The 12,280-nt window shown below is 52.4% G+C and overlaps 6 protein-coding genes across 6 annotated transcripts; 2 read left to right on the forward strand and 4 right to left on the reverse strand.

Moving 5' to 3' along the window:
• Positions 1 to 131: 131 nt before the first annotated feature.
• On the reverse strand, positions 132 to 2,270 carry BDV14DRAFT_49766 (uncharacterized protein). The gene is made up of 2 exons (XM_073776913.1): positions 1,654 to 2,270; positions 132 to 1,602 (listed from the first exon to the last, which is right to left on the reverse strand). Exons 1-2 carry the CDS (start codon positions 1,879 to 1,881, stop codon positions 184 to 186), a joined length of 1,647 nt encoding a protein of 548 aa, XP_073628920.1. The 5' UTR covers positions 1,882 to 2,270; the 3' UTR covers positions 132 to 183.
• A 962-nt stretch (positions 2,271 to 3,232) lies between these two features.
• BDV14DRAFT_199408 (uncharacterized protein) lies at positions 3,233 to 3,895 on the reverse strand (the record flags this gene model as incomplete). The annotated part of the gene is made up of 1 exon (XM_073773242.1): positions 3,233 to 3,895. The coding sequence occupies one exon, from the start codon at positions 3,893 to 3,895 to the stop codon at positions 3,233 to 3,235; it is 663 nt and encodes a 220-aa protein (XP_073628921.1).
• A 2,463-nt stretch (positions 3,896 to 6,358) lies between these two features.
• Positions 6,359 to 7,402, forward strand: BDV14DRAFT_199409 (uncharacterized protein; the record flags this gene model as incomplete). The annotated part of the gene is made up of 4 exons (XM_073773243.1): positions 6,359 to 6,401; positions 6,464 to 6,558; positions 6,717 to 6,863; positions 6,941 to 7,402. The coding sequence occupies 4 exons, from the start codon at positions 6,359 to 6,361 to the stop codon at positions 7,400 to 7,402; spliced, it is 747 nt and encodes a 248-aa protein (XP_073628922.1).
• Positions 7,403 to 8,241: 839 nt separating this feature from the next.
• Positions 8,242 to 8,565, reverse strand: BDV14DRAFT_199410 (cytochrome P450; the record flags this gene model as incomplete). Its single annotated transcript, XM_073773244.1, has 1 exon — positions 8,242 to 8,565. One exon carries the CDS (start codon positions 8,563 to 8,565, stop codon positions 8,242 to 8,244), a length of 324 nt encoding a protein of 107 aa, XP_073628923.1.
• A 1,293-nt stretch (positions 8,566 to 9,858) lies between these two features.
• On the forward strand, positions 9,859 to 10,471 carry BDV14DRAFT_199412 (Aldehyde/histidinol dehydrogenase; the record flags this gene model as incomplete). The annotated part of the gene is made up of 2 exons (XM_073773245.1): positions 9,859 to 10,104; positions 10,163 to 10,471. The coding sequence occupies 2 exons, from the start codon at positions 9,859 to 9,861 to the stop codon at positions 10,469 to 10,471; spliced, it is 555 nt and encodes a 184-aa protein (XP_073628924.1).
• Positions 10,472 to 10,774: 303 nt separating this feature from the next.
• Positions 10,775 to 11,314, reverse strand: BDV14DRAFT_199413 (uncharacterized protein; the record flags this gene model as incomplete). The annotated part of the gene is made up of 1 exon (XM_073773246.1): positions 10,775 to 11,314. One exon carries the CDS (start codon positions 11,312 to 11,314, stop codon positions 10,775 to 10,777), a length of 540 nt encoding a protein of 179 aa, XP_073628925.1.
• Between the last annotated feature and the right edge of the window lie 966 nt (positions 11,315 to 12,280).

Raw genomic sequence — 12,280 nt, forward strand, 5'->3', positions numbered from 1 at the left:
AGGACCTTCTAGTTGGATGTGTTCATTGGTCGCCATGTGGATATTTGTTTAACCCATGTGTGTTGGAATAGGACTCCCAGAGATACAGTGGCCTTGATTGATTAGGGCGTAAGTGTAAGCATATAAAATATGTGCTATATGATGTATCCCATAAAGACTAATGCAGTTGCAGCTAGACATAAATCAATATCTCGAGGCTTCAATCTGAAGCTGATCAATCCACTCCCGCAAAGAAATATCACTTCGCCGCTTGTCATAAACACACTCCATCCCCCTCTCATCATCGGCTTCGCGAAACCTCAGTCCGCGCGCCTGATATAGCCAAGCTGAGACCCGCAAATGTTCAAGACCAGACCACTCTCGGAGGTAAGCAAACACCTGACGAGCAACATGTACTGCTTCCAGCCCCCGAGCCTGATGAAGACCGGGATCTCTTCTGCGGTCTGGCTGTCCGAAATATCTATCGTTGGTCCAGCGCACATGCTCGATACTCAGCTCTTTAAGCGTGGTTCGCGCGCTTCCCATGAACGTTTTGAATACAGGGACAGTAGTGGAAATTTCCCATAGCGAGAGGGCAGACAGACGCGTGAAGTGGAAGTTGTGTGCGATGTAGGTGAAATGGGCGTCTGCGTAATCAAGCCCGCTTCTGTCTTCGCGCGGGGGCAGGTTACCTATATAGCTGGGTTGTGCTGACAGATTCAGGGTTTCCAGATTGGGGCTCGCTTCGGCAAAAAAGGGCAGCAGTCGGGAATCTAAGGTCTTTCTTTCGCTCCACGCTGTGTAGGTTTGTAGCTTGGGCGCCACTTCAGCCTCTTGGCTCTGTAGACGAGATCGCTCTACCCTTTGGCCTTGGGCAGAAGTAATTGTTAAGGATAAGCTGCGGAGGTGATGGACGAACGGGCGGAGTGTGTCCTCTTCTGTGGATGTCAAGGGCAACCCATCATCTACCATGAGGCTCCCGGTCTCAAGAGTCGAGATGTGAGCACCTGAGGTGCCAATTGCCAGCATTAGAGATGTAAACAGGTGAGATTGGAGAATACCAGGCCTGAATTCGGTTTCACCTGGCCGGAATATACCAAGATGTATTCCTGGGTCAGCAGGGTTGAACACAAGCTTCCTTGTCAATTTTCGAACCCCTGTAGCATTTCTATTTGCCTCCCCTTGACCATAGGGTGGTGACTTGTCAAACAGATTCCTTAGCCCTACCGCGCAAAGGCTGGGAAGGCAAGACAGGCATCTTGCCAGTGTCTCTTGAAGTCGAGTGTGCAGGCTATCACTGGTGTCTTCAGCAGATCCCAGTATAACTCGAAAGTGGTCAGAAACTGTGTCCTGATATCTTCGATAATGTTTCTCGCTGGAGGGCAACTGTAAACCCCGGCTCTTGCCCATTATCCATTCGAATGACGTTGCTGACATTTTGGGTGGGTTTACGGATCGCATACAAGAGATTGCTTGGGAAAGATATTCGGACGGAGGCCTACGCCTTGAAAAACTGGGGGTTGCAGCAGGCTTGGGCTCTGGGTGTTCTTCATCGTAACAGACAATATCTCGATACGTCAAAGCGTATTTTCCGTAGAAAAGGCCGGGCAGAATCCATAATTCCTAGATCCAGTCAGCCGTAACCCTGATCATAATAGACTATCAATTGCCTACCGTAACATATGTCCTCAGACGCTCATGACCAGCCAAATCCTCGAGAAACTGCAGTCCATCGCTCGTGAGAGCAATATAGACTTGCCCAAAGTTTTGCGCACCAAAATAGTCATATGTCTTCAACGCAAGTGCCTTGCAGCATAGGCGAAGTGAGTATATCTCCTTGGGACCCAGTAGGTTGCATATTTGATCGAAGATCTCAATCGGTAGAGACGTGATAGAAGCCATGGTTCAATATCTTCGTTCTTGTAAGATAACCTTGCTAGTCGGACAAGAACAAGCTTATCCTTTGACTAATTTCTGTCGGAGTCGATCCGGATGGTTAGAGGTCAAGGCCCGAGTGTCCTGAGTCTCAACTCCCGACTTTCATGTCCTGTTCCTGTCACGATAAGCGGCTAGAGGATTGCGCATCCTATGGTAGTGCGGCGTGTGGAAGTGGGACTCAGGCTGTGGGGACCCGTAGAGGCTCTTGGACGAATCTCATGTTGCTGCCTAGCGTGATGTTGCGAACCAACGAAGGGAAGCGCCTATGACACAGCAAGAATAGCGCAAGAGAGGATAGACAAACAGTCGACACAAAAGCCAATAAGTCGGCGATAGAAGTAAGTGAAGTAAAGGAGAGCGCAGTCGGGCGGCACCTGCAGTTGGAGGCAGTGACTCACCCACACCTAGCAATCTCCTGGGGCTCAACACGGGCTAATCACAAAATATGTTGTCAATAGTTTTATACCATAAAGGTGGAATCAATCGACAGTTTCATTTGCGACACTTAACGCCCGTGCAATGTGGTCCAACATGGGGAGGCTGGGATCGATCGTCCGTCGCGTCACTATGTACTATGCTCTCACCAAAATTCGAGACACGTCTGGACTTCTACCCAAAGCCACCTGCAAGTTTTGGAGATGGAAGCTTAGCAGCAGGGTTGACCCACTGTGGTGCTGATGGGGCAGTGTGAGTCAACCTCTACTCTAACTAACTAGATCTCAGACCAATGCTTACTCTGTACAAGGTAATCAATTTAGAGCACCGCTATAATAATTGTATTGTGGGAAGTACAACAGCCAAGTATGCTGGAATCTGATTCTTGGTCTCGTAAACTGGCCTATACCAGGGAGTTGTCGGGAGTTAGGGTTTGATGTACCGGGGCTAAGCTAAATGTCCAGCAACTGCAGCCTTAGACCCTTGCAGCTCATTACGGCAATAATCTATAATGATTGGGTGAGATTCCTGATTGACTTAGTCTGACACTGGAGTAGCATCTTGCTTATGGTCAGGATGCCTACTTTATCTCGAACAGAAGAAGGACTATCACTGGATATACTCATACATTGACATTCCACTCTGGAACTGCATACATTCAACCAACTACCTGTTCCTACCAAATCAACGCAGTTCCATCCTTCCACCAAATAACCACACCCACTAGATCGCATAATATCGCAACAATCTACCCCACCTCCTCCGCACCGACGTCGCATGTTTGTCATTCGCTCGTCAGTGCTCTCATTTGATTCCATTCGAATATCATTCCCGTTCTCATTCGATCATAGTCGTAACAATCATCCCATCAAGAGATAATTTAGAAACCTCCGCTGGGAGAGGATGTGGGACCAGCGGGAGGAGGGGTAGGGAACCCAGTAGGCACAGGGAACCCAAACTGGCGCTTAGCAAAGCCAGAGGGGGTCTCGATAGGAGTAGCAGAAGGAGGAGGGGGAGGGAACCCAAACTGGCGCTTGACGAAGACGCTAGGAGTAGCGGAAGGAGTGGGAGAACCAGAAGGAGGAGGTGGAGGAGGGAATCCAAACTGACGCTTGGCAAACTCCCCAGGTGTCTCAGTAGGAGCAGGAGGGAAAGGAGGAGGCGTGCTGCTGGGCTCCTCAGGGAAACCGAACTGGCGTTTGAAGAAGACGCTGGGGGTAGCGGTGGGTGTGGGAGTACCGGAAGGAGGCGGAGGAGGGAAGCCAAACTGGCGCTTCTCAAAGCCGGGGCCGTCCTCGGGGAAGGGAGGGAAGCCGGGGAATCCGGTGGGAGCGGGGCCCGAGGGAGTAGGCGAGGGAGTGCCGGTGAAATCGCGGGCTTCGAAGGGAGCGAAGCTGGATGGGGTTGGAGCGGGACCGGAGGGCGAGGGTGTTGGCAGGTCAGAGGGGGGAGGGCCCTGGGGAGGGAAGCCGGGGAATTGGGGGGCTGGCAGGGCGAGGGCGCAGCCTAGCATGCTGAGGGAGGCAACAGCGGTGAACTTCATCTTGAGGAGTGAAGAAGATTGTTGTCTGACGGAGGAAGGATTGAATTGATGGAAGGAGAGCGGGTCGAGGAGGGGAGGAAGAGCTTCTTTATAGCTTGCAAGAGCCCTTGTAAGGTCCTCAAGCCAGCGGCAGGAGCGGGAAGTCCAACTCAGAGTCAGACCCAAAGCAGGCTGGGAAAAGGTTGGGCGTGTTGACGATCGATTGACTTGCCAGTTGCTGCGGTGTAGGTACCCACTTGCCAAAAGATAGGCGCCTAACGTTGAGACCATGGAAGAAGGTTAAGAATGGAAGGATCATCAAAGCCATGTGGACTTGGCCCGGCCATGCAGCCCTAATAGGAATGCTCAACGGGGCTGATCTTCATATACTGACCCGCCCTGACGGTGATTGATAAGATGCTTAAGCCGTGTCAGTGGGGCAGGGTCTGCTGCTGCACGAATCCCTGGCGCTTACAGGCTGGACCTGACAGGTTCGATCGTCAGGCCCAAGGCAATAGTCGCAGCCATCGTCGTCTTGACTGTTTTTCTCGGCAAACGCGAATTCCGGCGATCTGCGCTCAGGCCATGGCCTTCCTTGCGCTTTCTGCAGGAACCGCTGTTTCGACTCGGTTCGAGGCTTTTTACTCTTTATCTGTGACCGTGATCTCGGAATTGGAATAAACATACCCTGGTGGTGGGGATTATCGAATTGACTAAAGTATCACGGCCCCGTGGGCCTACATGGGGCGGTCTTTGGACGAACCATGGAGCTGACCGCATACGACAACCCTCGATGTCATTACGTGACTTTCCAGGCAGATCAGTTGGGGGCGCTCTGAGGCGAGATTACCTGAAAGTACACTGCACATACCGTCATCATTGCACAACATGCTGGCTGAAACAATTGATGTTTTGCCATCGTGGTATAAAAAGTTCTGACCAGCCACTGCCAATCACTCGCCAGTCGCCACATGTGCCGTCCTCAACCTTGAACACCCTAGGCAGCGATATCGGTTTCAGTAGTGGAGAAACTAACTGAATAGAGTTATATTAAAGCGGGTTAAGTGACGTTTAGTGCGGACATTGCCCTTGCTTAATTCGATTAGGATAGAGTCTGCAGGAACGCCCTATGCTTAATCTTAATGACAAGTGCGCGTTCGCAGCTAGCAGACCTTCCACTCTGCTGAATTCCCATCTTCACAATTTTGAGACTATCTTTCAGCCGTAAAGGAGTCAACACATTCAGTACCCACCGACAGGGCTAAACATATCAAGGTGACTCAAATATTACGTACCCGGCACCTAGCCAGTCTTCGATTGCCACGGACAGGGCATACATACCAGGGGGTCTTTTGGATCCATCGAAGCCGCTGGCTGCCGCACGAGTGCGGTCGTTTGCATGTACCCAGTCTCTGCGTGCATCCATCAGCAATGAGCCCGGTTGATCCAGCGGCAGTATCCAGGGCATACCATCAAGTAGCCGCACCGTGCCAGGTGGAGTGCTGAAGCCCTCTGGGACAGACGCTAGATGGGGGTTCCGTGATGGAGTGCAACAGACTATTGATTCATGTCATGCCATCTCGTAACAGCGGGTGGATATTTATGACAGGCGTTGTTATCAACGCAGGCTCCTGCGTTGATTGCATCATGGATGGATCGCGGCTTCCCCTACTGAAAAGGGTAAGACCACGAATTCGACCAAGACCTGGGGAATCCTGGCACTTGATAAGGCCTGCATGCGTAGGTGTGCTCCCTGATAGGGCTCCTCCATGCCTTTCTGGCACTTAGAAAGCAGAGTCAGGATGGGGCGACGAGCGCGGTGGATACAGAGACAGTTGTGGAGGCGTTGAGGGGGCGGGGGAGATACACCTACGATGCTGGTCAGTGCGCATCGGCTATCAATGGTGGTGGCTTACAAGGGCGAGGAAGTTTCAATTCTGGAGAGTCATGCATGTAGCCCGCTTGGGGTGAATCTATATATTCATGGTCGATTGCAACCGATGGCAGATCATCTGCGCCGACTAGCAAGATTTACAGGCAAGAAAACACCCTGATATATTCCCACGGTACGTTTTCTGCCGTATTTAAAATAACAGCGTCGGCCGTGTCCCTGGCTTGAACACCTGTCTCCCACTCAAAATGCCTGGCTCATGTGGTATCTGTGTGGTTTAAAGTAGTTGGACGTGAAATTGCCTGCGCACTTGCAGGGGACGCATCGTCCTTACTATCGTATTGTAGCATACGATGGCTGCGAGTATGACCATGGGGCCGTAGCCAGAGGGTTGGGTAAAAGCATGGCATCACTATTGTGAGTCATGGTATATTCTCCGACGGCGAATTTGCAGCCAGTGCATGTGGATTGTATGGCGTGGTGTGGGCCACCGTCACGATAACATTATTAATGGCGACACCCACAATTCAGCTGGAAAAAAAGGGTAGATCTATCTACACGTCACAATAATCCATCTGCGCTTGAAGCAAGTGATGGAGATGATGGACCGGACAGAGGCGCCCCCAAAGCTCATCCGTACGCAGCCCCGGAAATCCAAATCCAACCCAACCGCTGATCACTAATGACGGCTGCCACAGGGTTCGGGCAGTTTGAGACGCTGCTCAAGGCCGAAACGCGTCCATTCGTTTACAGACCCCGAGGCGTTCGAGGCTGCGAAGAGGAGCGTGGCGGAGTATAAAGCTATGCGGCCTGAGGCTGGGCGAGAGCATGTGGTCATGAAGGAGAGCAGGCGTTACGGGTGAGAGACATTAACATTTCCCATTTACCTACCGTTCTGCAATGCGCATTGAGACGGAACCTGGCTGACCGAGACGGTTTCTGATACGACAGGAGCACGGCCTGCACCGGCTCATCGACGCAATCGAGTATCTCGCAAACGCGCTGTGGCCGTATAGATTCATCACGAGCGTCTGGCAGGCCCTCGTCGACTCGTACCCATCACGCCTATCCATCGAGACCAACACGCCAGTCACGGAGGTGACGCACAGCACGGCAGAGGACCCGACGCACCCCTATACCCTGCATACCCCCGGGGTCTGATTCGGGCATCCAAGGTCGTATACTGCACGAATGGGTATACAGGACACCCCCTCCCCCAGCTGCGCCGGTTGATGTGGCCAGTCTGTGTGACGGTAACGGTGCTTGACATCGCGGGCTCCCCCAACAGAGGTGCTCAGAACTCATGGGCCCTTGTGCAGAAGCCGCAGATGGACAAGAACGCAATGACAACCTCGCTGCTGTACTTGCAGCAGAACGCGCTCTCTGGCCACTGGCTCATCGGCGGTGGGTTCAGTACGCTTCATGAGACGCTCACCGGGGACGATACAGACACCGATCCGCGGTCGGCGACGTATCTGCAGGGGAAGATGTGCGAGCTTATCGGAGCGTCGAAAAGTGCAGAGCGAACAAAGATGGTCAGCGTCTGGACGGGTGTGCAGGGGATGACGTCCGACCATTCGCCCTTGATTAGAAGTCTGCCACAGAGTGTCACTGGCCGTGCTCCGAATGGGGAGTGAATTGCAGTTGGATATAACGGAGGTGGGATGCCTGTTTGCTGGCTTGCTGGGAAGGCTGTGGTGCAGATGATGCTGGGCGATGGCTCGCCGCCGGACTGGTTGCCAGAGTCGTTCTTGCTGGATGAGCATCGGTGGAAGAGTCTGATCCTAGAGAACTCCCTGGGCCAGGCGGACCATTACCCACCGGCAGAGTATTAGCAGGTTGACGAATCTATCCATTGTCTTTGTCTCTGTCAATCTATTTCTATGCATTCCATCAACATGACTGGTTCTTTACTGGCTGATGAGTGACAAACAATAGTTTTTAATACTGTAGAGAAGGCAGGAGCCAATGGTTATCCAGTACTGGTCGACTAATACAAGACTTGTGTGTACACAAGGCTGCAGATATCTTCTATATATGCGCCATAGCTTCAATCTACCGTAGTGCCATAGGAGCTGGAAAGCACGGACTCGCCTACAGTGAGGTGCAGTACCAAATTCATTCATATTTTGTTCAACTAAGTTTTTGCGATGCAGGTAAACGCAAAACAACAAAACAAGTAGATAGTAATCCAAGGCGTAAGTACATATACATCATTCATCCACCATAAAGAGACCCCAGGGCATTCCACCTCACAAGTCCCGTCCAGACTCGGCACCAACACCGCTGCACCTCTGTATACTTGGGCAGCGGAACAACTACATCACTGGCTCCGTATAGCGAAAACCCGACAAGGCATCCCCTCCCTAGGCTTCGCAGCCCCCAGCTGGATCTGATACGCCTCGTTTCCAAACTGCGACTGCGGACCACTGGTGTCACAAGGATATCCGGTCCCATCGCTCCTCAAACTCTTCAGCTACGCAAACGCAGGCGAGAAGTCGAACTCGCGGATCGACAGGGCAAGGATGATCTTCGCCTCCGTCATCGCGAGGTCCTGTCCGATGCAGTTGCGCGGGCCACGCGAGAAGGGCACGAAGGCGTCGCGCATGGATGCTGATTTCGCAGAGGTCTCGAGGAAGCGTGTTGGGCGGAATATGCTGGAGTCGGGGCCCCAGGTGGCGGCGTGTCGGTGGAGACCGACGCTGATCGGCCATACCAGGCAGCCTTCTGTTGGGTAGGCCCGGCCTGTTTCTGGGTCTTTGATGTAGTGGCTGGGGTAGACGGTTGGGTTAGCATGCATATTGGGGAACGTGGGAAGAGGGTAGTTTACCCTTTCTGACCGAGGCGGAGAGAGCTTGCTGGTGGGCTGAGCCGAAGCGTCTCCTTGATGACGGCGGTTGTGTAAGGGAGGTTGTTCAATATCGCGGGTTCTTGGAGATGAGACTCGCTGCGACTGTGCGGTTTTTGCCTAGGACGGTGTCTAGCTCTGTCCGGATGGTGGATAGACACTCTGAGGACTTGGAGAGGTAGTAGTAGGCGTAGCAGATGGTGCTGCTGGTGGTGTCGTGGCCGGCAAAGAGGAAGGTTTTGATCTGGATGATGGCGCTTTACTTGAAGGTGGGATCAAGCGTCTTGACCTGGTGGGTGTCTTTGAGCTTGAGTTCGTTCTTGAGGTAGTGGTCGATGGCGGTCAATAACCATCTTGTCCTTGACGCGCTCGGCGCGGGTCGAGAAGTGCCTGTCAAGGTTCGGGCTGATATAGGTCTCAAGGGTGCGGGTGTTGTTTCGGATGGCTAGCTTGCGTTTCACATTGAGCGCATCAAAAGGGTTGGGGAAGTTGGACGTGGGAAGAAGACGGACAAGCTCCTCGAAGGCTTGGATGACGAGGTTTGCGGTAGTTTGGCACCGGAAGCGTTCATCACTGGAGACGGTCAGCTAGGCAGGGTTGGTTGCAAGGGAAGAGGACACATACATGGTCACCCGGCCGATGATATCAAGGGTCAGTCTGGTGGTTAACCGCTCCATGCGAAACAAAGTGTTGCGTTGGGCACGGCTTTCTAGCAGCTTCACAAACACCTCAACCTCCTCCACGATCGCGGGCACACAGGTCTGCAGATTCGAAGACGAGAAGCCTGCGTTGAAGGAGGAGCGCCATGTCTTCCAGTCATGGCCTTCCTGGGTGACGATGCTCTGGCTGGGTTCGACGGGGTTCGAGAGAAACTTGCCGACTGTAGGATGCTTGGGGAGAGAGGGCTTGAGGGCAACCTGCGAGAATAAGGCTGGGTCGCAGATAATCATGATCGTATACCCTGGGAGGAGACGGTCAGCAAAGACAGGTTGTGAAGGCGGGAGGGGAGGAGGTACGGAAAGGCCACAGATCCACGTAGAAGACATCGCCGAGGTTGAATCTCTCTTTCATCGAGTACAGGGCTCGCTGTGCGGCTGCACGGGATGGGATGGTCTGGTAGATCCCCCCCCAGGGCCCCCAAATGACCCCATACCAACGACAGCCTGGGGGGTTGCGACTACACAATGAAGAACTGTCTTGCTAACGCATCTGTCTTCCTTGCTGCAGTGGGGCCACATGAGCATCATGAGAAACCAAGGCCAGATCTGCACCGCTACATCACGGATCCTCGTGCACGAATCCCTCTACGCCGAATACATCGCCCAATTCCTAGAGACCGTGCGTACCGTCTCCAAAGTCGGTGACCAGTGGGACGACTCCGTCTACCAGGGCCCTCAAGTCACGCGAGCCCAATACGACCGCGTCCGGTCCCTAATCGACGTCGGCGTCTCCGAGGGCGCAGCACTAGCAATGGGCGGGCAATGGGAAAGGGTTCTTTATCCAGCCCACGGTCTTCACGGATGTCAGCGACACGATGACGGTGTGGCAGGAGGAGATTTTTGGGCCTGTCGTGTGCATTCCGAGCTTCGGCACTGAGGAGGAGGCGATTCGGCGCGCGAACGATACTGTTTATGGGCTTGGGGCTGCTATTTTCACGACGGATCTCCAGAGGGCTTTGCGTGTTGCGCCGGCTATACAGGCGGGCATGGTCTGGGTGAATAGTAGTCAGGATTGTGATTTTAGGATTCCTTTTGGCGGGGTCAAGCAGAATGGGAGTGGAAGGGAGTTGGGGGAGGCTGGGCTGGAGGCGTACACGACTGTTCAGGCGATTCATGTTAATATGGGCTGGAAGTTGTGATTGAGGAAGTTGGGATACAATTAACGTGTTTCTTGCTCTCATTTTAAAGCCATGTCGGCCAGTCCTAGGGCATCCTGCAGAAAGTTGAGAGGGATTCACGGAAAAAACACTGCCTAAAAGAGCTGGCTATCCTCAAGCGTCAGTGGTTTGAATTGATGGCTGTATTCAACAACAGTATGGAAATTAACAACATTATTCATTTATTCTGATTACTAAGGTCATAGTATTTCAAGAACACAGTAATTCAGCAAAGCCTGCTCGCACATATACGCCCAGACTATTGAACTAAAAAAATGAATACATTCAAGGCGCAATCCGCATAACACCCCCGAGAACCATTAGTAAAAGCAGCAACGCGTTCGTAACGCTCACAGGTTGCTCCCGTACCCCGTTGATAATAGCCAAGTCGGCCAACTCCTCATCCATTGGATCCGTCTCGGTTGCCTCCGCAGAACTCTCAGGGTTGGAGTCCGTCAGAACTAGACTCGGGCTCAGCGTAATACTCACGTCCTCTGCCTCTGCAGCATCTGTATTCGTGTAGGCGTTGCACCAGACTTGTCCATGTCTGTCCTTAGAGCCATCAATAAGGCAGTGCGCAAGGTCGTTGACTGTTTGGCCCAGTGCGAGGCAGTAGTAGCTGCATTCTGAATTGGGGAGCACAGGTGCCGCGCCGCAGCAGGTGGACATGATGGTTTTGTACGCGCTCGACTTGGGCATCGCGCATGCAGGGTGGTTGGCTGGGATGTCGTATAACTTGGGGGCGCAGGACACTGGTGATACGGCTGCTGGTATCGCAGCTGTGGGCGTTGCAGGTGGCGTCAGTGTCGGCCTTGTTGCGAGCATGGTAGGTGAAGTTGAGTTATATAAAATATTAAAACCGTGGGACAAGTGATGCGTAGATGCGTAGATGTACATGTGTAGATGTGCGTGTGATTTCAATGCTTAGGGGCAATGATTGCTTCGTGGCACCGTGCAAAAGCGTGAGGCTAACCGCGACTATCATGGTCTCGATATGATTGATATATGTTGTCCCAACACAAAAGATATCTATGGGTAGATGTTCGACGCAGGGCTCAAAATACAGGCATTAACACAGGGTGCTAGCTAGAGTGGGTAATACCTAGATTCTGCGTCATACCGGAAATATCCTTAAGCACTGACAGGAATAGAAGCTCTCAATCAGCCCCCTTCCCCACGATGCTTTCTGACTCGTACGTACGTTTGAAGTGGCTGACATAGGGGGTTGATTAACCCTGCAGGTTGCTGCGCCTCAGGATAAGACTTCTCCACGTTAATATCTGCTATTTGTGGTGCGTTATGTGGTACAAAGTTGGTAGGCGAAGTTATGTCTCAGATCTATTCACATCTCAGCTTTGGCTCGAGTGATCTCTCACGTGAATGTGAATGGACGACTGCAATGGCATGATTCGCGAGTTTCAAGATGTCCTCGGCAGCCCGACAGTCCGATTGTGTCCAAGTGCAATAATAATACTCTGATTCAAGCTGATCTACTAGTAAGAAGGCTGAAGAACTTTCCCATCTATCGCAACGCACATTGGGGGCTTTTTCGTGTCTCACACAACGATCAAGATGCTTTCAAGACATGCTCACGCTATCATAAGAGCAACCAAGGGAGAACCAGCTGTGATCCACAGCGCCATTGCTGGAATGGCGTAATTTAGGTATAATATGGGTAGATCAGTGGCTGGAGGCTACTCCTATTGCGTCTGTGAGTGGCCCGTCGCATGAAGCGGTATACTCGAGCTAGAACTGATCATTGAGCCGGATATATACTTGCCCGGGACTAGT

Source organism: Aspergillus stella-maris (genome assembly GCF_047715825.1).
Source record: "Aspergillus stella-maris strain CBS 113639 unplaced genomic scaffold BDV14scaffold_22, whole genome shotgun sequence".
In the NCBI taxonomy this organism is placed as follows: Eukaryota; Fungi; Ascomycota; class Eurotiomycetes; order Eurotiales; family Aspergillaceae; genus Aspergillus; species Aspergillus stella-maris.

Coding starts and splice junctions, on each gene's coding strand:
- BDV14DRAFT_49766 (XM_073776913.1), bottom strand. CDS start 1,881: ATGGCTTCTATCACGTCTCTACCGATTGAGATCTTCGATCAAATATGC. Junction 1,603..1,653: donor GTCTGAGGACATATGTTACG/GTAGGCAATTGA, acceptor GACTGGATCTAG/GAATTATGGATTCTGCCCGG.